The sequence below is a fragment of the Pseudorasbora parva genome, chromosome 23 (genome assembly GCF_024679245.1).
Source record: "Pseudorasbora parva isolate DD20220531a chromosome 23, ASM2467924v1, whole genome shotgun sequence".
Lineage (NCBI taxonomy): Eukaryota > Metazoa > Chordata > Actinopteri > Cypriniformes > Gobionidae > Pseudorasbora > Pseudorasbora parva.
In genome coordinates this window covers 14,253,370-14,281,331 of record NC_090194.1, presented here as the reverse complement: position 1 = coordinate 14,281,331, position 27,962 = coordinate 14,253,370, and the positions used below count along the sequence as shown (strand labels likewise).

General features: G+C 37.0%; 1 protein-coding gene across 1 annotated transcript; it reads right to left on the bottom strand.

Annotated features, from left to right (window-relative positions):
* Positions 1 to 84: 84 nt before the first annotated feature.
* Positions 85 to 27,482, bottom strand: tbc1d10ab (TBC1 domain family, member 10Ab). The gene is made up of 9 exons (XM_067432769.1): positions 26,964 to 27,482; positions 14,641 to 14,737; positions 13,758 to 13,865; positions 11,524 to 11,630; positions 11,327 to 11,441; positions 8,991 to 9,056; positions 5,749 to 5,938; positions 4,708 to 4,862; positions 85 to 3,256 (listed from the first exon to the last, which is right to left on the bottom strand). Exons 1-9 carry the CDS (start codon positions 27,143 to 27,145, stop codon positions 2,840 to 2,842), a joined length of 1,437 nt encoding a protein of 478 aa, XP_067288870.1. The 5' UTR covers positions 27,146 to 27,482; the 3' UTR covers positions 85 to 2,839.
* Positions 27,483 to 27,962: the final 480 nt, after the last annotated feature.

Below are 27,962 nucleotides of genomic sequence, written 5' to 3'. Positions count from 1 at the left end.
GTTAATCATGTAAAAAAATGTATTGCTCATTGCTCTATTTAATGTTAACTAATGAAAACGTATTGTAAAGTTACCAACATATGATTGAGAAAAGGGTTACAGTTTATTTCAGTGTCTGTTACAGTAATATATACATATATTCACTGAGTAATAATCAACTACATGTACTTACTATAGCGTTAGTTGCATGTAACTGTGCATAATTTATAGTTATTACTACAGTAACTATGTAACGTAACAAGGACATTATAAAACGTTACCCATTAATCTTAATAAATCCTGTAAAAAATGAATTGCTCATCGCTAGTTAATATCAACTAATGGAACCTTATTGCAAAGTTACCAACATATGACAGACAATTAAGTGTTATGCTTTATTTCAGTGTCTGTTACGATGTAATTACTGAGTAATAATTATTCATGAACTTATCATAAGGTTAGGTTTAGCTGCATGTTATCATGCATAATTTATAGTTTTTACTACAGTAACTACAATGACACTAAAACAAAGTGTTACCAAATTAGGAATATGCTTATTTCTCACATTAATAATGCAATATAGCTCTATTACAGCATTGTTTAGGACTAAATCTATAGGAGAATACCTTCTCATCTTCAATGCATGTGATTTCCCACAAGAGGATTGAACCTAATTCTGCAAAGCTTATTAAATATGACACCTGGATCATCAGCGTACAAAATTCAGCAATCAATAGAGATCACGCATCATGCATAAGTATCTGTTTGTGGTTCCTCATAGTGAAATATTGGATAAATGATGTCAGTTAAATGAAATAACATCTGATATGAGCTAGATAGCACTGCTAGCTCACAAAATTATCCCTTCCTCCCAAAGAAAAAGACCCTGACCAATGTGTGCATACATAGGGAACTCATGCCATAAATGCTCATATACATAATCTTACAAGAAACCACAGCAAGAGGAGAACTGAAAAGTCTCAGTGGCTATTCTATTTACATCAGAGAAAATAAATCCATAGATATTTAAAAAATATAATTTTTCTTCACCCTACAAAAGGTCAGAGGATTGTGCCCGACAGCATCCCTTCATTTTTAGTAAATCAAGATGGCAATGTGCAAAAACAATCTCTTGGTCAAGAATTTGACAGTCAAAGTCATTTATATACAGCTAACTTACACATAAGATAACATTGGACCACAACAGAAATACAAGATGATGATAATCGGAACACACGCACTGAATGTACACAGTATCTGTCATGACAGTGTGCACAAACCTGCTTGGCTTTTATATTGTTTCTCCCAAAAGTTCATTCAATGGCTTGATTACGATCGACTTTTGCAGGGAATTAAAATCTATTAGCGAAAGAGCACAATTCTGTTTTATAAAACATGTTCATTTTGGCACTAAGTTAAATCGTTTTATGCAGTAAATGTTTTAAATCATGTCAGAAAACATGAATCTGTCCATTTTTTTGGTCATGTGATGGTCATAACCTCTCCCAATTCTGCTCTAGTGATCAAGAAGATGAACCGCAACTGAATTTGGCATTGAAAAATAGCTCAATAGAGTCCCTTAGTGGTCAAGACAATGAATTACAACTGAATTCACCTCGGAAAGATATATGCTGCCAGGAAGATTTTTACTTTTAGAGTACTTTTACTGTTATTATTTTTCTAAAGAATATTTACTCAGCTCTTCTGACCTAAAAGTTATGGAAACACCATAAAAGCAGTCTTTATGAGCATGTGATTTCATATTAACTGCTTTTTTGGAGCTTAACAGACGGGCAGTTGTAGAAAAGTGCAGTGTAAAGAATCTTCAAAATTGCTGCTTTTTAGAGTAAGACAAGAGTGACTAATTACTTTTTTGGGAGAACTATAGATTCATTTATGTATTTGAATTGCATATTTAATTTCCATCCATTTGAATTACACAGTAAACAAATAAAAATGTAATTAATATTTGTCATTCACAAAAATAGAAACATGACAAATTATGACAGTTTATTATTAAACTATTTGCATCCATTTGTTTTTATTTAAATATTTCAAAATTCATTCATCCAAATTGCTTAGAATGAGTATAAATCTGTTCTAAATTTATTCAGTTGAAAGTATGAGTATGGTTATAATATGGCTTGCCGTGGAACAAGCTATATTAAATTGATTGATTGATGATAAATATATAAACCCGGTTATTGTGCATTCGAAACATTCAGTTTATAAATACTATTTCAGAAGTCTTACCCGTTCCATTTATGTATGACTGACAAATCTGCATCATATTAAGTCTATTAGTTCATTTATGTTAAAACTGTGTAAGGATGAACATTTTATATGCAACTCAAATACATAAATCTTTAATTTAGGCATTTATATTTGTTTGAGTATTTTTTTAAAGTACAAAAACAACAAATGTAATCTCCTGAGGAAGATGGAGGAAATGTACTTACATCCCACTAGTGTTTCCTCTGTACTTACTGGCAGTCTCCTAACTAGTTTGAGTTAACCTAACAGCATGAGAACATCTGCATCCAACGCAGCTCATAAACGCTTCATTTAGAGATCTGAGAGTTGCTTTTGGCTATTTGTCCTTCCTTACATTTCCAAACATGGACATATACATATAATCATGTAAACAGACTTTAAAGCACATGATGTAAAGTTCCATCCTCTGTAATAACTTCTCCGATGTGATTGTTTCTCCCACAAGAATAGTTTGGTCCAGTTGTGTCACGTGAACTCCCCTTTGATGCAAAATCCTGAGAGTGGGGGAGGCAGCAGCGGACTGATGCCAGGTGTTTTAGCACAGTAAACATTCAGTGGGCAGCACTGGCGCCCCTCTTCCAGCGGTTTACAGGTAGGTGTCGTGCTCGGCGCTACTTAGACTCTGGCTGGAGCTCTGCAGCGGCGCGTCTTTTTGCAAGTGCTGCGAGAGGTTGTCGGTCGGTAATGTTGGTTTGCTGGGTAACGGGTACGGATTAAGAGGAGGTGAGTTGTTTTTGGTGTCCTTTTTCTTCTCCGTTTTGCTATTCTTGTTTTTTTTCCCTTTGTCCGCCTGGCTCTCGGTCGTCTGTGGCGCCTCGACAATGATTGTGGGGTTTTGTTTGAGGTCCTGGCGACTGGGTGGCTCAGCGGCCATAATGGCTTTGGCGCCGTGCATCCTGGGTGGGGATTTACAGTGCAGCTCTCCGTGGGTCTCCTTCCAGCGGCGGAGCTGAGAGAGATGCTCCTTCTCTATGTCTCGCTCAGACACGGGCAATTCAATGACCTGACAGGGTGGGCAAAAGAGAGGGAGATCGACGTCTTAAAATGTTCAATAACAATAACAGAGAAGGGGGAAAAATACACTTTTACATAAACACTGAATTGTCAGAGTTGATTTTGTAGCTTTATATTTGGTGTCATTATATTATTAACATTTTACCAAAATTAAGCTTAATATGAGTTATTTAGGTCTATGACTAGCGAAATTTCAGAGAATTTGAGAATTGTGGGCACTAAGTTTTTTCTGTCATTTGGCCAAAAACATTTTTAAAAAAGATTAAGTGCTTCACGCAGGCTATTTTGGCTATGAATCGATGACAAAAGACTAAGACAGTCTCTTCCGCTCCTCAAATATATTAAACATTAGCATTTACAGATATATATATATATATAGTTTCCTGAGTAAAGAAACAAGCAGTGACTGTCCAAACTATGTGAGGTACTTTATTCACGATTAGGGATGGGTATCGAGAATCAGTTCCATTTTAGAACCAGTGATTTGAAAAGAAACCCGCATTTCGGTTCCACTTATTGGATCATGTGTGTGCATTTTAATGTGATTTTAATTATACAGTTTCTGTACCTGAATATTTTTTTTAAAAAGTATTTAAATCGTATTTTTGTTTAATTGTATTAATTTGTGGAATTCATTTATTTGTTCTTTATTAATTACAAAATAGTAATAGTGTATAGTAAAGTAATTAAAAAGTAAAGTAAAGTAGTGTATAATAGTAAATAAATAGTGTTTAACTCTTTAATAAGGCTTGAAATGTATATTAGTTGGGCTAGTTGTTTTTTCTCTGGTATTTTTAAACCATTGGCAAAAGTTCCTAGTGTAAGTGTTCTTAGCCTGTTGGTTTTTGTTCATAGTATTCAGCTACAATTAATTGTTTAACAATAAGACTTAGAATAAATGTGTTTGATATCTACGTTTTTTACCTTAAAGGAATCAAAATTAGGAATCCATAAGAACTGGAATCCATAAGCAGGTTGGGAATCAGAATCGTTCAAATTCAAACAATACCCAACTCTATTCATGATAGAGGCGTGTGGAGTTGCAGGATCTTTATGAGGCTTAGTCACAAGCTCTTTTTAATACTTTTCATTGGTTAAATATTTGCAAAACCCATAGACAAGTAACAAAAAAGGGTTACCAATAGTAATGATTTATGAAATATATATATTTCGTTAAATTCTCTGAACGTTCTAAAGATTATGACAAGGCAAATCAAATTGTACCCAAGGCAGGCATGTGCCAAAAAGACATATTACAACCAGCAGGGGGAGACACAGGTTATGTTTGACTGTTGCTGACTACATACATACTGTACTTACATAAATGTAATACTGCCTACTGTTTCTATTCATAATTATAATATTATTATATTATAAATATTATAATATTTAATATCAATATTTTAAATACAATATAATAAGGGTATATATTTGCTATACCTCTTGCACTAGGAAAACCTCATGCATGTATCGTGGCTCAATAGATCTGAGCAGCTCCATGGTCTCATACTGGCCCTGACACGCCTTCAGTTTCTCTTGAGATCCCAACATGCACTTCAGCAGCACCAGACCCACACGGAAGATGATCTTAACTCCTGCATCACACACAGACAGACACAGGCATTTCCGTTAGGTAACAGTTTATATGCAAGTTAGAAACGTTTGCATTACTTTTATGTACGTCAAAGGCTGTCTTAGGTAGCTCAGTATTTATTTTATAGCATATAAAAACATTTAGAACTTCAGTCGACAGGAAACAGGCGTACAATAAATGTGTTTTGGTGTAGGTGTGTTCATAATTGTTTGTCATTAAAATAAATATAATAAATTATAAAAAAATAAATAAAAATCATTTATTTAACAATCAAAATTTTCAACACTGAATAGCTTTAAATGAAGACGTGGAGGTATTCATTTACAAAGCGTTTTGCATTCCCCAGAGAAACTTTTGTGTTCTCTCACAATATCTGTGCGTTCCCCTGAGAAACTTAGCTTCCTTTCACAAAACGTTTGCCTTTCCCCGAGTAACTTTGCGTTTGCTCACAAAACCTTTGCGTTCTCCCCAACAACAAAAAAATTGCAGCCGCTGGCAAAAGGTTTTGCGTTCCCCTGAGAAAATTTGTGTTATGATCGCTCACAAAACCTCTGCGTTCCCCTGAGAAAATTTGGGATTATTCCAAAATGTGCTAAGTAATAATAAAAATGTGCAGGTTTGACTGACAGTCTATGTGTGTTTGAACCTGCATACCTCAAGTAAGCAAACTTTGGGTTAACCAACCGAGAGTTCAGGGTATATGTGAGGTAAGTTAACCTTGCTTTCCGGAATACCCGTCTGAAGTGAGAATGTTAAACATTAACACATCTACTCTGGCCTAAATTTATTGCACTACGCAAGTAAATGTCACAAGTTGCGAGTGGCAAATCCCTCTACGGAGGGGTGAGCTGTCAACAATGAACTGAGGCCTGTAATGGAAGTCTCACCCTCACAGAAGAACATGTCCCACACGCGCAGCACAGAGGACCAGGGCAGCGTTCTAGAGAAGGCGCACATGAACCACTCTGTCATGTAGAGGATAGGGTCAATCTTGTGTTTCTTCAGATGCCGGTGGGCCACCGGGGACACGCGCTTGAGCAGAGCGAACAGGATCTCGCCGTCTAACTGGATGGCCTCCTGTGCAGAGAAAGAGACGGGGAAGAAACAAAGAAAAATTACAAAGTGAAGTCTGGGATGCATTGAAGTGGATCCATTTCCCTATATCCAATTCCCAGCATGCAAACGATCTGTGTTGAATGAACAAGTGTGCTGATAAGTTCCTACAATCTGACACTGCGAATACAAGGATGTGTTAAACAAATTTTGTAATAGCAACAATTCACACGCTTAAAACAGAAACGGTAGGAGGAAACCCCGCAGGCAGAAGCGAGTGAGAGAGCGCGATAGAGAGAGAGAGAGCAAGATCCTGATGTTGGTTTAATCTAGCTCATGCCTTATCTGACGTGCAGGGCCCTGCCGCCCACTCTGGAGCGTTTGCCTGTTAGCTCCTGAAGTTCAGGCAAGACCTCACATAATGCTGGATTGCACTGGATTCCTGGTAATGGAATTGTTGACTTATTGATAACTACAGCAACAGTTTAACCTGTTTTGTGTCAGGTATTGTTGAACCGAATAGGACTGTCTGTAAAGCATCAAATAATTTTTCGACCGTGTGGCCTCAGAGCGGGAAGTACCCAACCATTCAAGACGAGGTAGAACTTGTTAAACAACTTGTAGTTGTTAAATGGAGTTTACTAGTTTGCCATTTGTCAAGTAACATCCCATTTTACAAAATGTAGTCAAGACTTCTGATTTGTAATATTAACTCTCCTTTTTTTAATTTAAGAAGCCAGATTTATCATTCATATTGTTATTAATAATCTTATATTTTGGTTTGTGTCTATGTTCTAAATACAAAAAGAAAACAATTAAATAAGATTCATTTTTAAATGTAATACACATCATTATCAAAAAACACTGATAAATCAAATACATCCAATAATACTGATAAATGGCTGGTATAAAATGTTATATTTTGTCCACACACACACACACAAAAAAACTGAAATTAAACATTTTAGATTTTACTTTTTTTTTAAATGCTACAAGTGAATTGAGGCATCACAACATTATAGTGTACTGTATGAAATTTTCATTTTGAGATTTTGTAGATGCATTGTTGATTACATTTAATGCTAATGCTATTAAATTATTAGTGTTTTTAATTACGTAATTTAATTTAAATGTAAAAAAAAAAAAACTGTATATAACTGACCAATACTGATCAATAAAAAACTCTCTAATATCAGGCGATAATCGAGAGGGTACCAATATACCGTGCATCCCAAACATCCCTATGATTACACTTTGTTAACAATTAGCTATTTAGTTTGATTCTATACAACATTTTATATATATATATTTATATATATATATATATATATATATATATATATATATATATATATATATATATATATATATATATATATATATATATATATATATATATATATACATACATACATACATACTATTATATTTTTATTTTTTATAAATATTATTATTATTATTATTTATTTATTTTTTATTTGAGGCACCCACACACCACAAGAAAAGGTCCACCAATTTTGGACCTAATTCTCCTCTTCCAACAATCCTAGGTAAAGTACCGATTATCTTGATGCTTCTACAGATTATCTTATCAGATATTCCTGTGGTGTGAGGTAGGGTTGTGATGCCAGCATCATGATGCCACACCCCTGTTGCGAGTCTTGCGAGTACGACACACACTAATCCTAGACTTTTCTATAATTAGCCTAAAAACTTTGCAAGGACTGCTCTGTAAATTAAATTGAGAATATAATGCATACATGCTATTTTAAAAAGTGCAGTCTATCCCAGAGATGTGACGTGTTAGTTTGTGAAAATACAGTGTCAGGCAGGCTACACAAATATTGATCTTGACATTGTAAGCCGCTTGTCTTTTTTTACATGTCTAACACTGTACATTTAACTTAAAATATTTAATTTTGTAAGAGAAAACAGCCATTTTTTAATTAAATTATTAGTAGTTTTTTGTAGTGTCTCAGGAAATCGTTAAACATTGAACATCAAATATCTTTTGTCTGGTTAATACTTCTAGAGACAATTTCCCTTGGCTATAATGTCAAATGAAATGAAAGAATGAAGGGGACTCTGATAACAAACATTCATTAAAACAAAGAAGAACAACAAATCAAGAACTAAAAAACAGGAACGAAAAATGGGAACCTTATGAATTTTAAATTTCACTTACAATTTCCTATTGAAAAGCCCTGATGAGTCATTAGTTGAGTTAGTAAAATAACAAAATTATAGTTTTTAAGTAAAAAAATAGTATTTATGTTAGTGTTGTCAAAAGTACTGACCGCGATACCAAATCGGTACTGAAATGTTAAAAATGTGACGCTTCGAGCGCTGTTGAGCTGAATCGTGAACACCTCTGACTGGCCATTGTGCTCACGCGCTCGACCGATTGTGCCCGTGATTGGCTACAATGATCAACGCACGGCAGCGGTTTGAAAGAACACGGAAGTGTGTGTAAGTGTTTTGAAAGCGTGAGCAGGAGCGTTTGAAAGCACAAGCAGGCGTCAACCAGCGGACCGGTAGGCTGATAGACGCCTGCATTCAAACGCTCTGTGTGTATCTGTGCAAGCTGTGCAAGCGCTCTGTGAAAAAAAATACATTGAAGTATTTTTACAACATGTTTGTGAAGCACTGATCGTTGTAGCCAATCACAGATATAGTTGATGGGCTGAAACCTCTGTTTAATTGCATTGATGCTGCTAACAGACAAAAGTCATAAAATCCCAAGCGAAGAAGCTATTGTTCTGAGTAAATCTTGTTGAGTAAGTGTGCTTCGCATGCAGTTTAACTAGTGACTCTAGTTAATCAGTTCTGCTGGGTTAGACAAGCTGTGAAGTGTGCAAGAGAAGCAACCCTTGAACTCTGATCACTCTGAAAAGCTCTCTACATCAGCATATTTCTCTTAGCAGAACCGTGTTGCTGAATGTGATTGCAAATTCAACATGAGAGCAATCGATCTAGTGTTTTGTCAGGATGATTGATTGCTCTCGTGTGGATCTGAGGGTCGACAACAAGCAGATAAGTGGTGAATGGAGGAGGACTGTGTGTTGTCTGCTCTTACCAGGCCTGCGCTGTAGTATCCGGGAAGATACTTCTCACAGATCTGGACCAGACCCCAGAATGCATCCTACCAGAGCATGACCATAAAAGAATAAGAATAAGAGGGTATGAGCTTGACTCGCTTCTGTACTCAAAACATTTAAAACATTCAAACTAATATATGTTTGTGTGTGTGTGTGTGTGCTGCTGCTAGTCAACTTGGAAATACTAGTCGTTTACACACACATATTCATACATTTTAAAGTTTTGATTTATATTTTGTACAAAGGTTATGTTTAAATTACAGTCATGATAATGTTACATTTTAAATTTAATACATTATTTGGAAAAGTGTGCATATGTTCATTTTCACTCACGCCGGGTTCAGAGAAGATCAAGGTTAGGGAGCATTTTGACAGCCTACACAATTTTTTTCTGGTTTTCTTCTATGTCATGTCAAACTAGTTTATAACAAATTGAAGATAGGCTTGTTATACTACCGATCAGTGGCGGCTGGTGATATTTTTTGGGGGGGGGGCGCGGGGTTTTTTTTTGGGGGGGGGGGGATTTACCTATATTTAAGAATAATTGCGTATATTTAAGTATAATTATGTTAATTTAAGTATAATTTACTTATAAATTATACATAATAATAATAATAATAAGTATATAAGTATATATAAGTATAATTACTTATAAATTATTTTACTTATTTATAAATCAAATAAGTAAAATAAATACAAAGCAGTACCAAGAAGCATGTTGACTAAATTCAAGCATTAAAGAGAAAACAGTGTCTGCACTTTTTATCTTTTTACATATTTATTTCCCATATATAATTGAACAAGGAAAGGAAAAAACAAAAGTAGCAACAACAGACTGGCATGTTGACTACTTGAACATAAATTTGGCTCTCCTTTCTTTCTGGCCAGTAAATTTCTCAATTACTCTCTGATTAAAGTCAGTCATCTCAGTGACAAGTCTCTTTTCCATGGAGAGCAATGCAAAGTGCATTCAGCCTCTCCTGGGTCATGGTGTTTCTGAGAAAAGTTTTTATTCTTTTCAAGGTCGAAAAACACCTCTCACTCACTTTGAAATAAGAGACAGTGAAAGCAAAAAAAGGGCAATGCTACCGTCACATCCAGTCAGCCACCTCCTTTTCTCATAACGAGAGCAGGTGAAGCTCCGAGTGTAAGTTAACGTTAGCTTCGTCCTCTGTCACTGGACTGCTGCTGAATTTGTAAATCGGGCTGGTCCGGTCCGAGATCCTTAATTCTTATTTTTTCTTCCAGCGAACGCCTTGTGAAAGGATTTTTTTGTAAATCAATCACAGAATTTAGTTTGACTGCTGCCATCTCTACGAATGTTTAGGCGGGCGGGGTCGGAGTGACGTTGTCACCAACGCTCTCTCGCAAGTATAGGTCTCTGCGGAACATTGAATGACAGTTGACGAGAACCAATCAGATTGGATCAAAAAACATGTATGCAATTCTGATTCGCCAGGGACGCAGCGACCTGCGCCCGGAGGAGAATCTTTAAGAAACCAATTAGAGACCAGCTTCAGGTCACATGCTGCCCGACGATTTATGGACTGAGATAGACATCCATTTGTCCGGCGTCCCTCGCCCATGAAACCGCATGAAACATTAAAAAACATATAAAATAGTTTTTTTTATTAAATGCTGAGGCTCTTAATTACCCACTCATACATCATATGAGTAAACTATTTTATTTTTATTTCATTTTTATATAATTTTTGTATACATGTATATTTCTGGAATTGTGATGGGGGCGGCGCCCCAGCGCCCTCTATTGACAAGCCGCCACTGCTACCGATTATGAGGGACAATACGGTATTACATTTTTATCGGATTAAAAGAGCAACGTTCCCGGACACGCAAGTGGTTGCCGTGATAACAAATGTATACACACACACACACACACACACACATACATATATAGTAATATTAATGTATACACATATGATATATATATGTGTGTGTGTTATATGTATGTATGTATGTATGTATGTATGTATGTATGTATGTATGTATATGTATATACACATACATACATGCATACATACACACACACACATTACATAGAGCACATAACAAGCAACCAATTGATGAAACAAGGAATCTGACAATAATACATTTTAAATTTAGTTCAATTATTTATGAACATATATAATGCATTACAATGTACATTATTAATACCTTATTTTATACATAAAGGCTTCAGATAAAGTGCAACTGATAATTATAGGGTTTTATTATAACACATAAAACAGTACAATAGATAACTGTATAAATCAATACATAATTGATGAGATACATCCAGGGCACAATAACGCACCTCAGCAGGCATGTGCATGAGCAGCACTGCGGCTATAGGGGCCTGAGCCTGACAGTAACCCTCCTCCGGTCTGTGCAGTGTGTACGCCTTCAACACTCGGAACAGATCCTGCTGCCTGCACACACACACAGATCAACGCATTATGTAACACAAGTGATGAGGTTCAGAGGAAGAGGCTTGTAGGTAAAGTGACATACCCGTGGCCTCCTCGAGCTACGAACATCTCATGGAATGGAAACTGCCTGTGGAGGTCTTTCTCTATTATATCCAGCCATTTAGGATCTCCAGGCTGACTGTCCAACTCCTGCCAAGCCAAGTCATACTCATTTATACAGAGCTTTATACTTTACAGATTGTTTCAAAGCAGCTTCACTTTAATAAAACGGGACAATAACAGTGTTAACAGCTGTAGAATGAATAATACTGTCTTTTCAGATCAGTATTGTTTCAATTCAGTTCAATAACTGCCAATGTTGCAAAGTTCATCAATTATGAAAGATGTTCAATTCAGCTATAAACAGCTTTACAAAAGACAACAGTGTCATTATTCAGCCAAGTCAGTTCTCTATTGATTCAATAACAGTGTATATGTTGCCAAGATAGTGTGAACATCCAGCTAAATTCAGTTCAAATTTTGCTTTCAGTGCCAGTGCAGTTAAATCGATGATATTACTGAATATCATATAATTTATATTTAAATATTTATATTTTCAATGTAATTTATTCCTGTGATCAAAGTTAAAATTTCAGGATCATTACTCCAGTCTTTAGTTTCACATGATCCTTCAGAAATCTAATATGCTGATTTGACACTCAACAAACATTTCCTATTATCAATGTTGAAAACAGTTAGTGGTGCTGCTTCATATTTTTGTTAAAATCATACTTTTTTTTCATAATTATTTGATTTAAAAAAAGTTCAAAAGAACTGATTGATTGATTGATTTGCATACTTTCTTAATAACAGTATTCAATTATTTGGCTGAAAATATTGATATTTGCCTGAAATAAGGCCTCTCAGAAGCAGAGTATGTGAGCGTAGTGGAGTGGGAGCGGAGCGGCGAGATTTTGAATGGCGTGAGAAGCGGATTTTTTAAAAGGCGGAGCGTATTGGTTTTCGAGCGCTCCACTACTACTCTATCACGAGTACAATTCATGCCAACGGGCAGGCACATAATAACTACATTTTTAGCCAGAACTAGAGCATAGATCGGCTCAAAAAAAAATCAAGCCCGACCCTACCCGAGCCCGTGCACCTGAGAGACCAGCTCTGCCCAACACATTAACTGTAATTATGAGCCCAAGCCAGATTTAAACCCGAATATTTTTTAATATGTGGGCGTTCTGACGAGAACGAGCCTGTAATGACTAATGAGCGGAGCGAAGCCGGTGTGACTCAGCTCAATAATCCGAATGCGCGCGCTCATGAACCCACCGGTAAAATGATGTTCGTTCAAATCCAGCACAGACATGACATAAATCTATAGCTTACTATACTTGTTGTAGCCATTAAACAATGTTTTCTTTCTTTCATATTTATGTTTAAATATTATATTATTATTTTTAAATTTAATCTGATTATGATAGGCTATAAGTGCAAAGATGCAAATGGGTCAGAAATGATTTTGGTGGTTATATTTAGTTTAATATTAAGTTTTGCTTTGTATCAACCTCTCTTTCATTTTGTACAAATTGTGTCTTAATTTTAATAAAGGTTTCTCCGCCCAATTGCATGTATTTAATAAATAAGAAGCAAATAAGTAGCTAGACTCTAGTGACGTGAGGTCGCGGAAGTGACCGTTTTCATTGCTCATGAACTGGAGCACGTCTCAAATAAACTGAAACTCAGCAGGCTTGCTTTACAGACATGAGAAATATGTAGCCTAATATGTGTAGAAACGATTCGAAATGAAAAGATTTAAATAAGCAAAGTGCAGTGTTTAGAACTCACACGGTAAACAACTAGCTTGATACAGATGGATCACGGATGTTTAAGTTTAAGGGATTTTTTTTTTTACCTTCTATATACTGAATATGATCGTACTAAAGTTCCAATAAACCATGTTGAAACTAGGCTCCTAATCTCCTATTGTTTATTTTTTATAATTTTTTTCAGTTAATGCAGGTTATAAACCGAACTTTATGGTGATATTTCAGAGCTTACATAAATACTTTAGCGGTTAGCCGCAAATTTCCTCAGAGCGAAGACGGAGCAGTGTTTCTGATATCTCGATATCAGTGAGCGAGGAGTGGAGTGGGGAGCGGGAAATGTTGAACCCAGAGTGGAGCTGGAGCGGAGTGATTCTTGAATGCATAGAGCGTGGAGGGGAAATTGCCACCGCTCCATTATGCTCACATACTCTGCTCTGAAGGTGGCATAATCAAGGTGCTACCAAAGGTTCGAGTGGATAAACCATGGAGATGCTCTCACCTGAAATTTGCCCTGATTCTGTTCTTTCTTCACTTTGCCTCCAGAAAGATAAAGCCATGCACGACCTCTGAGTGATGGAGGGATACCCTTCTGACAACGCAACTTCACCTGCAGAGACAGAGAGAAAGACAGTGGGATTATTCACTTGTATTTTAGGAATGGCCTACGACCTATAATGGCCAATGACATCTGCATTACACAAATATTAAATGAAACTGAGCACTTGTGCTCATAAGCCTCATTTATACACCAACAATACCAGAGACCTCTAGAGGCATTCACACATTCTTCATGTTTCTGAGTTCATTTAGTGTTCTTGCATAACTCACTACCGAACCAGCAATAGACATAGACGTAAAAAACAAGAGCATTCATATTTATATTTGGTTAAAATTACATTATTTGGATGGCAAAATGTGACTTGCTTAGTTATAGTTATCACAAATATTTGCGTCAGACCTAGTTGGGCTGAATTACAGTAATTATGCATGAGCTGCAGATGTGGCGTCCAGCTGCTGCTAACTTGTGAAATGACTAACTCAGTGTTCTGTCTGGAAGGTTAGTAACTGGAGAGAGATTCAGCACCAAGAGAATCATCAGTGAGAATTATAAAAGCAAATTGTAAAGAGAATTATTGTAGAGATTAGCGGCCGTCACAGAGATTTTGTGTGGGCCTGGTCATAACTTTATCTGATTCTATTAAACAGTTTGTGAAGCACACGGTGTGAGATGTGTAGTCAAATTCCTAAGATAACATTGAGAGGACATGATTGCTGTTGTTGGACGTTTTATGAACGTTAAAGCATTCTCTAAAGAATTTGAGCTATTCGAGAACAAAAATAAAACCTGTGGACAAACACAGGCTTGTTTGTCAGAGTCCAACCTTCTTGTGTTTTTTGGCCATCCACTTGTCCCAACTGTTGAGCATTTCCAGCCATTTGGCTTCTCTCTGGCGGAGCACGTCTGGAGGAATATCATCACTGCATCGAGAGAGAACAAAGAGAGATTAGATCATTTATCTGATATGCATGTAAGCACACCCACACATACAAAATCACGCATGTTAGCCAATACAGGGTTGGGAACAGAGAACCGGTTCTCATTCAGAACAGACGTTCATGACAATCTGTTCTATTAGCGGGAATGGAGCATACTCTGACAATGTTTTCTGCAGAGCATCACTGCTACTGAATCTAGAAAGGCAGTTTTAATCAGCCTAACATCACACTCCCTCACTGAACCATGCTGTTTGGCTAATCCTAACCACACAATTACTTTCCTCATGTCCAACTCAACAGGAAAACTGTTACTGTGTTATGTATAGTTAAAAAGATGTACAAAATATCTGAAAGTAAATGTAAAGAATTTCTTCTTTTTTTTACCCTATAGTATATTTAGAAGCTCAAACTTAAATATTTATAGACTCATCCCTACATATTTACAAGCTCACCACTATTTACAGGGAGTGCAGAATTATTAGGCAAATGAGTATTTTGACCACATCATCCTCGTTATGCATGTTGTCTTACTCCAAGCAGTATAGGCTGGAAAGCCTACTACCATTTAAGCATATTAGGTGATGTGCATCTCTGTAATGAGAAGGGGTGTCTAATGACATCAACACCCTATATCAGGTGTGCATAATTATTAGGCAACTTCCTTTCCTTTGGCAAAATGGGTCAAAAGAAGGACTTGACAGGCTCAGAAAAGTAAAAAATAGTGAGATATATTGCAGAGGGATGCAGCAGTCTTAAAATAGCCAAGCTTCTGAAGCGTGATCATCAAACAATCAAGCGTTTCATTCAAAATAGTCAACAGGGTCGCAAGAAGCGTGTGGAAAAACCAAGGCGCAAAATAACTGCCCGTGAACTGAGAAAAGTCAAGCGTGCAGCTGCCAAGATGCCACTTGCCACCAGTTTGGCCATATTTCAGAGCTGCAACATCACTGGAGTGCCCAAAAGCACAAGGTGTGCAATACTCAGAGACATGGCCAAGGTAAGAAAGGCAGAAAGTCGACCACCACTTAACAAGACACACAAGCTGAAATGTCAAGACTGGGCCAAGAAATATCTCAAGACTGATTTTTCTAAGGTTTTATGGACTGATGAAATGAGAGTGAGTCTTGATGGGCCAGATGGATGGGCCCGTGGCTGGATTGGTAAAGGGCAGAGAGCTCCAGTCTGACTCAGACGCCAGCAAGGTGGAGGTGGAGTACTGGTTTGGGCTGGTATCATCAAAGATGAGCTTGTGGGGCTTTTTCAGGTTGAGGATGGAGTCAAGCTCAACTCCCAGTCCTACTGCCAGTTTCTGGAAGACACCTTCTTCAAGCAGTGGTACAGGAAGAAGTCTGCATCCTTCAAGAAAAACATGATTTTCATGCAGGTCAATGCTCCATCACACGCGTCCAAGTACTCCACAGTGTGGCTGGTAAGAAAGGGTATAAAAGAAGAAAATCTAATGATATGGCCTCCTTGTTCACCTGATCTGAACCCCATTGAGAACCTGTGGTCCATCATCAAATGTGCGATTTACAAGGAGGGAAAACAGTACACCTCTCTGAACAGTGTCTGGGAGGCTGTGGTTGCTGCTGCACGCAATGTTGATGGTGAACAGATCAAAACACTGACAGAATCCATGGATGGCAGGCTTTTGAGTGTCCTTGCAAAGAAAGGTGGCTATATTGGTCACTGATTTGTTTTTGTTTGGTTTTTGAATGTCAGAAATGTATGTTTGTGAATGTTGAGATGTTATATTGGTTTCACTGGTAAAAAATAAATAATTGAAATGGGTATACATTTATCTTTTGTTAAGTTGCCCTAATAATTATGCACAGTAATAGTCACCTGCACACACAGATATCCCCGTAAAATAGCTAAAACTAAAAACTAAAACTTCCAAAAATATTCAGCTTTGATATTAATGAGTTTTTTGTGTTCATTGAGAACATGGTTGTTGTTCAATAATAAAATTAATCCTCAAAAATACAACTTGCCTAATAATTCTGCACTCCCTGTATTTACAAACTCACTTCCATTTATTGGCAAAACTTATCTTTATTTAATTATTTACTAACATCCCTATGTTTAGAAATTATTCCCTATATATTTACAAATGCATTCCTAGGTTTAGAAATGCATCCCTATAACAAGCTCATCCCTATGTCTAAAAAATTAATCCCAATGTACAATAAAACTCATCCCTATGTTTAGAAATTCATTTCTATATATTTACAAATACATCTCTTATAATCTCACCCCTATACATTTAGAAATCAATCCCTATATGTTTATAAATTCAGTGGTGTTAAAAAGTGTTTGCCCCCTTGTTAAATATGACCAAAGACTGAATCAGAAAACTGTAGGCGTCATCTTACGTTAACAGGAAGTTCTTCTGAGGGAAATTCCACTGCTGAAGAAAAATCACCCATTTTTAACTTCTACCATCGCGTTTAGCAACTTGGTAATAATGTCTCAGAATATATTACTTGTTTGCACAACCTCTACGTGATGTTAATGTGGGATAACTGTTTATAAGAATGTTCTGAATAGTCAGAATGGGGGAGATCACTAGGGAAAGCCCTGTTTCTGGGAATCTTGCTATCTGATTGTGTTCAAGTGAACCCAGCACCTCGGCCTAAACGCCTTTTTATTACATCCAGCTGACAGACACACCCTTAATAAAAGATTGACTGGCTTTACATCAGATAAAACATAGGAAAACATTACAATATAGAGATTTCCAGTCATTTTCAAAACTTGGGTGAACGTCTATGCTAAAAAAACTGGCAATACAATTAGGGTTAGGGGTAAAATAATTAATAACATCACTTGTAATGGTCCCAGTGATCGAAGCTCTGATTGATGGAGGTGGACTGACTCATGTCAGAGGAGATCTGACATCATAAGCACTGAAGAAATATTGACAGTTCTTTCATTTATCAAATTGGAAAAGATTAGCATTCATTGAAATATATTACACACAGTGATTATTAAAAAAAAAAAAAGACCCTGAACAAGAAACAATTACATTTTTCTCTAGCTCTGTTAATGAATTTAAAAAAAATAAACATTTTGGCACTTTGTTAAAATATATTTTAAAAAAATATTTAACAAATCTGCATGTTAATACTCAAAAAACTTTTGTCTGCCAAAAGCAAAATCAGGTAATAAATAAAATAAACAACCCAATTTCTGGGTAAAATAAACCCAACATGAGTTCTGTTTTATATTTACCCAGCCCTTAGGTTGAACCCTAAATTGGGTTGTTTTTAACCTGATCTTTGTAGAGTGTACTTTTTTATCTTAAAATAGTTTAAAAAAATTAAATAATGATTAAAACGTATACTCATATATTCAAAGTTTTTATAATTATTTTATATTACATTTTATTTGATGGTTAGACCACATGGCATTTTTTAATCTAAATTTGTCTTAAATTTTATTTAAAAAAACAATATGAAACAACACAAATTTAAAAAAAGCGCACATATTTTGAAACGTTTTTTCTTTTCTTAATTTTCGATAAATCATATTTTTCTCTGATGATGGATTAAAAGTATATTTTAGAAGTCCATCCCTGAGAAGCCACTGCATCCAATAAAATCCTTTGGCAAAAGGTTAGTGGCAGGAGAGGCTGTGTAAACCCTGATGGCACACGCACGCATATGGTCTTGAAATGGAGAGCAAACATACTTGCACACACACACTGTGTGTACACAGATTAAGCAGTCTCGATTGGATTATCGTCAGCGATCAGATTACAGATGACTGCGGTTGTTTAGATCTATGGAACAGAAACTGGGCCCGCCGTTTGCCTGTTTACTTTTCCCGTGTATGCAGGTCAAGCTAATTGTGTTATGCTGAAAACACAAAGAGAGTTGAATGTAGGCTAGTAGATGGACTGAAGTACAAGAAGAGCAGTCTCATGGAAAGGGTAGGGCATGTGCCCTTTCCCCCCAACAAGTATCATATAAGTACTCTAAAAGTGTTTCCTTTCACCCTATAGACACGTTCTTCAGGTCAAAGCAGACAGCCTGCAGTTAACAGAGGAAGAAAACAGGAAGCACATGACTGCAGCGGGAAAAATCCCTTCGTTCCCTTCCTGGTACTCACTATAACACATATGGCTAAAACAGCAGACAGACAGACAAACTCTGACTGACTAGAAAAAAGGGAAAATATCAATATATTTATAAGTAGGGCTGCTCCCATTCAAAGTCAACTAGTAGTCGTTTATTAAGCTGACTGTCGACTAGGCTTTGAGTTAAACAGCTTGGAAAGAATATTGGACCCACTTTATATTAGGTGGCCTTAACTACTATGTACTAACATTTTAATTAATCATTTGATACAATGCACTTATTGTGTACATACATGTTTTTACATTGTACTTACATTTTAAAAATACCAGCATGCAGTTACATTTATAATTAAACTGTTGACACTTCCCTTACACCTAACACAACCCTTAAACTTACCCATAGCACCACACCTGTCCCTAACTTTACCCATATCCACCTCAATATCAGCAAAAGTGCTTTGCAATTCAACTTAAACACAGTAAGTACATTATACTTTCTTTTTGATGTAAGTACATAGTACTTAAGGCCACCTAATATAAAGTAGGGCCAGAATATCATATGTAAAAATGCTAACAAGAGCCATATTCCATCTATGTATTTTATGCACATTTTGGGATATCACAAAAAAAACTTTAATAAAACACCAACATGCACATAACGTATGCGCTCAACAATTTTTTTTTTTTTATCCGATAAGACGATGTGCATAAACTATGATGGAAACATTAACCAAATAAACACCTTGATGCACAACAACAAGAACAAAAAAAACCTTACTTGACTTTGCCTCTACAGAGGACGTGATTTGATAACTGGACTGATTTCATTGAACAGCATCTCAAATGTTGTTTTAGTCTTTCTGAAATGCCTGAGTCAAATCTATCTTCAAAATAATGGTATAACAACACGACTGCATTCCCAAACACCAGACATCCGAACGCAAGATAACATGAGAGCGTTATTGAGTTTTGTCTGTGCACTCTGAGATCCAAGTAATTTAGGATTTAGGATAAAAGAGCCACAGTGGCTTCCTCGATTGCAGCAACTTCCATTCATATTACTGATATTTTGGCCCAAATTCCCAGGAAGTGACAAGTTTGTTCTCTTGAACACATGCGATGGAAACGCTGCTTCATTTCCACATGTCTTCTTATTTTGCTAGTAAGTTCAATTCGCATCTTTGGATGGAAACAGAGAAACCCCATAATAATGAGCCTTTGAAATCTAAATTAAGCACGCACACAAAGCTTGCTGCAGTGCACCGGCGGCAAAAGTAATACGTATAAAAAAACAAAAAAGAAGACTTTTCTGAGTCAGTGTTGGCTGCAAAAATGCAGTTGACTCTCATCTCCACAGTACAGTGGATGCGCCTACAGCATAGAGATAAATGCACATTAACTTAAACATATCATGCAACAAGCGCTAACTTAGCTTCCACACTCCACACAAACACTTGGATATGCACCGAAAAATAGCGCACATTTATCAAGGTTAACTTTAGAGCAAGCAGCCATGTAAAGTGGCTAATGTAGGGCTACAAATGTTTCAAATGATAAGCCATATTTAAGGTTGATGAGTGACAAGCAAACATTTGGATTTCCTGCCTGAACAGGTGTGTTAGATACAGGAGACACCCAAAGTGTGCAGTGGTGGCGGGTCCACAAGACAGGTAAAGTCGCTGACTTCATGTGATATCAGAAAAATGTCCTAAAGTTGTGATTACGAGCTTGTTGCATTCAAGTGCTTTGTTGTTGGAAAGAGCAGGAATCATGGAGGACACCGGGTTTATTCTTGACTTTTTATAAGGAAAATCTTATTAAAGCCAAAATGATATTCAGAGACCCATTCATTGCACTCTAGATAGTCAGCTTGGTGACAATTTTGGTGAAAAGCAAGGTTTTTTCCGCTGTGTATAATCATACAATATGCTTCAAATGGTTAATCAAATATGTAAATATACACTACTTTAACGTCAATATGAGGTGATGTAGCTGTTGTGAAAAAAAACCAATACAGCAGCAATCATTCTCCCTTCCGCCATGTTTAAATATGGCACACCCAACTTGGGAACTTGGGTATCAAAATTATCCCAGAGCTTCCTAGTGGTAAATATGACATGAGAGGGCTTTCATGTTTAATTTTAACAAGGAAACTTGTTTATGATAATTCCAATATCATGTGAAGGCAGCATTAACCTCTTCTAAACAACTACTGTTTGGTCGACTATTAAAGGGCAGCACTAATTAAATTGTTTCCTATTCAATTCTGATTGGATGAGCCACATTCAAAGTAAGAAACCATTTAAAAAACTATTTTTGGTCATATGTTTCAGTCAGTTTGAATGAAATCGTTCCTATTGGCATCCCAAAATCAGAGAACTTCAGAAGACACAAACACAAATACAGATAAAGCTCTGTTGTGTGCTTGCCAAACGTGAACAGGTTCACTAAAAACGCTCCCCCAGAGGCTTGGCGCTCAGTTTCATCTCCATGGCAGTAGTAAACAAATGGAGGTAAACAAAAGCCAAGAGGTGAAATGTCATAACTCAGTCAATGACTCTGTCCTCTGCAAAGAGAAGTGCAATTTTCATTGTCAATTGTACAGAAAAACTGTCCTAGTCCCAGAAGCACAGTCCTCTTTCTCCAACAGACTTTGTCATTAAGCATGAATGATTTTTCTGTCATGATGGTCCACAGCAAAAACAGAATCCTCAAAGACCTCTTTTATATGATATTCGGTGAGAAGGAAAGAGCAATGTGTGTGAGAGAGAAGGAAGAATGGGAGAAAATTTCTTTTTTTCCAATAAAAATGCACATTAAAAGGGTAAAGAAGATTTTTCCTACAGTCAAAGCCAAAACTAATGCAATACATTTCTTATAAGGAAGAAAATCAATGCATTTCTGAAGAATGGCTTTTAATATGGTTTTTAAAAATGTGAAAGAGTAAAAGAGTATTTGAACGTAAAGGAGGTGGGGGGGGGGGCACAACATACCATTCAAAAGTTTGGGTCGGTAAGGTTTTGAACGATGTGTAGCGATTTGTAACGATTCAAAAGATGTCTCTTATCACCACCAAGGCTGCATTTACTTGATCAAAAATACAGAAAAAAACAGTAATATTATGAAATGTATATTGTAATATTATATTATATATATATATATATATATATATATATATATATATATATATATTAGGGCCGGGACTCGATTAAAAAAATTAATCTAATTAATTAGAGGCTTTGTAATTAATTAATCGAAATTAATCGCATTTTAATCGCATATAAATATTTGACCTGAGAACAATGAGAAGTAATTTTTCACATGTATTTTTAGTATACCATTGAATAATGACTGAATACATAAGCTTAATCAACAAAATATTGTTTATTTATTTCAGTCCAGCAGACCAGCGCAATGTTTGCCATTAAGTTTAGCAAAAGCATATTTGTGATATTTGAGGCTCGATGTGCTGCGGTGATACGCTAACTCCTTGTTGTATAGCTTGCACACAACCCTGCTCTTGACGGCGCTTCCATGCTTTCGTTTTTTAAAACAAAATTTCCCATCCACGGGGCCAAGCAAAGCAGTCTCACCAGCTTCTTCGTTCATGTTCACTCATGCCCTGCGTCTCAATCAGCTCCCTAGTTCCCTAGTCGGGGCACTGATCAAGACATAAGTCAATGGGCTGACTCCCTGATCAGTGCCCTGACTACTGAACTAGGGAGCTGATTGAGACGCACCCATGTTGTTGTCGTGACTCCGGAGCGCTAGTTGGTGTTCCAGTAAAATCGGTCCGTCGAAACTGATTTATTGAAAAACGTTCCGCGGTGCAAAAATAAATGCGGTTAAATTTTTTATTTTTTTTGCGTAATTAATTAACGCGTTAAAGTCACGTAATTAATTAATCTTAATTAACGCGTTAAAGTCCCGGCCCTAATATATATATATATATATATATATATATATATACATATACAGACAGTGAGGAAAATAAGTCTTTGAACACACTACTATTTTGCAAGTTTTCCCACTCAGAAATCATGGAGGGCTCTGAAATTGCCGTCGTATGTGCATGTCCACTGTGAGAGACATAATCTAAAAAATAAAATACAGAAATCACAATGTATGATTTTGAACTATTTACTTGTATGATACAGCTGCAATTAAGTATTTGAACACCTGTCTATCAGCTAGAATTCTGACCCTCAAAGACAACTCAAGTTAGACTGCACTGTAAAAAAGGCAAATTTTGAACTTGTACAGTACAATCGACTTGGATGTTTAAGTTATTTCAACTTAAATTATGTTAAACTGACTTTAAAAAATGAGTTCTTGTATAACTGTATAATGATCTTGTATAACGAATGAAAAAAACTTTAACATTTCTTAACTTATTTTGATGCGTTAAAACAATGTAAACACATGTTGTCATAACTTATTGAACATATACTTTTTTACAGTGTGCCTTTCAAATGTCCACCTCCACTCCTTTTATTATCCTAAATTAGATGGACCTGTTTGAGGTGCTGCATAAAGACACCTGTCTACCCCATACAATCAGTAAGAATCCAACTACTAACATGGCCAAGACCAAAGAGCTGTCCAAAGACACTAGAGACAAAATTGCACACCTCCACAAGGCTGGAAAGGGCTACGTGGAAATTGCCAAGCAGCTTGGTGTTAAGAAAAAGTCTACTGTTGAAGCAATCATTACAAAATCGAAGAAGCTAAACATGATTGTCACTCTCCCTCGGACTGGGGCTCCATGCAAGATTTCACCTGGTGGGGTCTCAATGATCCTAAGAAAGGTAAGAAATCAAGAAAGGTTGGAAGATCCAGAGGAGTCATGGGAGAAAGTCATGTGGTCAGATGAGACCAAAATAGAACTTTTTGGTCATAATTCCACTAAACGTGTTTGGAGGAAAAAGAATGATGAGTACCATCCCTACTGTGAAGCATGGGGGTGGTAGCATCATGCTTTGGGGGTGTTTTTCTGCACATGGAACAGGGCGACTGCACTGTATTAAGGAGAGGATGACCGGGGCCATGTATCGCGAGATTTTGGGGAACAACCTCCTTCCCTCAGTTAGAGCATTGAAGATGGGTCGAGGCTGGGTCTTCCAACATGACAATGACCCAAAGCACACAGCCAGGATAACCAAGGAGTGGCTCTGTAGGAAGCATATCAAGGTTCTGCCGTGGCCTAGCCAGTCTCCAGATCTAAACCCAATAGAGAATCTTTGGAGGGAGCTCAAACTCTGTGTTTCTCAGCGACAGGCCAGAAACCTGACTGATCAAGAGAAGATCTGTGTGGAGGAGTTGGCCAAAATCCCTCCTGCAGTGTGTGCAAACCTGGTGAAAAACTACAGGAAACGTTTGACCTCTGTAATTGCAAACAAAGGATACTGTACCAAATATTAACATTGGTTTTCTCAGGTGTTCAAATACTTATTTGCAGCTGTATCATACAAATAAATAGTTTTAAAAAAATCATACATTGTGATTTCTTGATTATTATTATTTTTGTATATTATGTTTTTCACAGTGGAATTTGGAGGCTAAGCCAACACCTTAAACTAGTTGTTGTGCTCGTCAAACCATTCCTGAACCATTTTTGCTTTGTGGCAGGGCTCATTATCCTGCTGAAAGAGGCCACCAGGGGATACCGTTTCCATGAAATGGTGTTAATGGCCTGCAACAATGCTCAAAGCACACACTACCTGTCGGCTTGCCTTCTTCCCATAGTGCATCCTGATGCCATGTGTTCCCAGGTAAGCGACACACACACACACTCAGCCATTCACGTGATGTAAAAGAAAACATGATTCATCAGATCAGACCACCTTCTTCCATTGCTCTGTGGTCCAGCTCTAATGCTCACAAGCCCACTGTTGACTGGTTTGTGCTATGCAGCCCCATACGCAACAAACTGCCATGCATGAGACCACTTTCTAGCAGAACCAACATTAACTTCTTGAGCAATTTGAGTTACAGTAGCTTGTCTGGTTGATAAGACCACACGGGTCAGCCTTCGCTCATCACATTCATCAATGAGCCATATCCACCCATGACCCTTCACCACTGTTCGCCACTGTTCCTTCCTGCCTTGGATCACTTTTGATAGATACTGACCACTGCAGACCGGGAACACCCCACAAGAGCTGGAGTTGAGATGCTCTGATCATATAGCCATCACAATTTGGCCCTTGTCAAACTCGGCTCAAATCCTTACGCTTGCCCGTTTTTCCTGCTTATAACACATCAACTTTGAGGGCAAAATGTTCATATGCATGCCTAATATATCCCACTCACGAAAGAGGCAGTGATGAAGAGAAAATCTGTGTTATTCAATTCATAGACCTGCTGCAGGAGGCATAAAGACTGTAGATGTGGCCAGAGCAATAAACTGTAATGTCTGTAAGATGCCTCAGAAAGTGTTACAGGGAGACATGATGGAAGGACAGCTGATTGTTCTTGCAATGCCTAACCACATGTGGTTAAAACCATGTGTCCCGCCAAAAAGTGTTAGAGAACTTGCAAGTGCCTTGGTGGAAGAGTGAAAAATCTTACTGACCACAAAGGTTTAACAGTAGTGTAGACAAACCAGGGTTCAGGTTAGTTCTAAGCTCAGATGGCTGTAACTACACTATGGAAAAAACATGATTGAGGGCCTTTCAAATGTAACCTGGTAATCTGATTAAACAATTTTTTTGCCAAGCAAAATGTAAATTGCAAATATTTCATTATCTTATATAAGATGTTTTATCTGCCAAAGTATTGCATAAGTGAACATGCAAGGATCAGTGGATGTACAGATTTACTGTGCCTTTGGTGATTCTGTTGGGATCTGCTGGTGCTTATCAGAGTTTAAAACATTGAGCTATTTTATCAGCAGTTTAAACTCTTCAGATGCTTGACCACCACACTAATGCCTATAGAAATAACTGAATGAGTCACTGAGCAGTTTCAGTACACAACTGAAAACACTTGCAGGGAGGTTCTGCCGAAACAAATCAATGAGCAATTCTGAGTGCTAAAGGGAGTTCACAGCAAGAATGGGAACGTCCTGCATGACAGCCTAACTGTAAGACTGGAAAGAAACATTCTGGTACACATGGGAAAGGGGAGATTCTTCATGTGAACTGTAGAGGACAGATGCGCCTTTCTGTGATTAACTCAACAGCAGATCCATTTAATCACTGCATGTTTCCTTGGCCAAACAGAACTACATTGTCCCGAGCCATTAGACACACTCATGTGTCAATGCAAAACAGACAAGTGTTTGTAATAGAAGCATAAGAAGAGGATGCATGCAATTTTGAAATAAACTGAATAAATTAAAATAGAAATAAATTACTGTAAATTGTAATATTTCACAATATTAATGTTTCTGCTGTATGTTTGATGCAAAACTATTTTGGATTTATTTTTCAAATAAATGCAGTCTTGTAGTAGATAATAAACTCCTTTCAAAAACATTAAAAAAAAAAACTCCAAATAAATAGTACATTTACAAACATATCTAAGAAAATGGAAAGCAAATGATAGCATACAGACACAGCTTATTCTATTATATAATAATATCCATTTGGTCTTACATGGATAGAGAAACGTAAGCTGACCAAGCACTTTTCAAAGCTAGTCGGCTTAGAAGAACTCAGCAAGAACAACCACTGGGGACTTTGGTGGTGTTATAGACCTGTCAACTCATCTGCACTCACATGGACGAGGACAAAGTCTTTCAGCAAAGAATGTCCTCACAGCGTACACTTAATGCAAGTATGAACGTGTGGCACAAACTCCAACAAACAAACAAACAAACAAACAACATTATGCTTCATAATAACTTTCATGAGTAGGTCATTAACAAGCATTACATAATGCTTAATCAGTAGTTCAAGGACATTGGAATACATATGCAAAAAATGTGAAAGTATTAAATTCACATGACAGTTATAATTTTTGTGCATGTTGGGTGTTGATGCAATAATATGACGTTACGAATTAAAGTTATTACGAAGCGTTGTTCATTCATTCATTGATATAGATATCACCCGTTTCTATGGTATAAATTGACATTTTTAATGGCTATTGTCTTTCTTTTAACGCCATAAATGTGCCACTTACTTTTCTCCTGCGCTCTGTTGGGCTCCTCCTATGAATCCATATCTGTCGGTGTTGGCGAAGCCGTTGAGCTCAGAGTCTGAGCCCAGAGATGAGCTCTCCTGCTCGGCCAGATTCTCCACCGTGCCCCGCTGACTCCTGCTGTCCTTCCACTGCACTCCGTTCCCTACCTGAAGCTTGGCCATGATGAATAATGGCTCCAAACGCGATAAATGAACTTGCTTATGGCCCAAGCCAGATTAAAATGTCTTTTGACGCACAGATAGTGGATTTCCTCCTGACAACCGCCTCAAACTATCAACACACTGAGATTTGAGCCTCACAGCCTCCAGCCACACTAACGATACGCCATATCTGATGGTAAAAACATTAAAGTAAAGTAAAACGGTTTATCTTACCCTGACAGGCCATTGTGGATATTTTAAAGCTATAGCGTTATTTATAAACGACAGTGTCACAGAAGACACACACATACATACATATTATGAATGTATTGCAATAGCTTAGCAAATTTCTCTTGTCTGAGGAAATATCTAGCGCCAGCTTATTATGGCTGAAACCAACTTGAACTCGACTGAATGTAAGTTAATGTTTATCTTCTGTCAAATTCTGTCAAACAAACAACAATTGTAAGAGTTATAAGCTAACAAGCTAACCTGACGTAAAGAAACACAGCATGACAACTCTCAGTATAAACCAATAAAACTCAGACTCACTGTGTTGTAAAGTCAGCGTTTGTGCAATGTTTCTGACGCGATAGTTTTAATCTCATTTCATATAATCTGTGTTTATGAGCGTTTGTATGTAACTGAGCTAAAGTCGCAGTCGCGAGCTTTAAGGAGGCGTGGCTGATTATGCGCAGTACAGCGCGCGTGTACAATGCAGTATTATTTACATCACCTTGCAAGTGCAGCCACAATAATTAAGTCTATTGATTTGACTAATATACATAATAATAATATATGCCTACTAATATATTTGTATATGTACATTTTTTTTAGT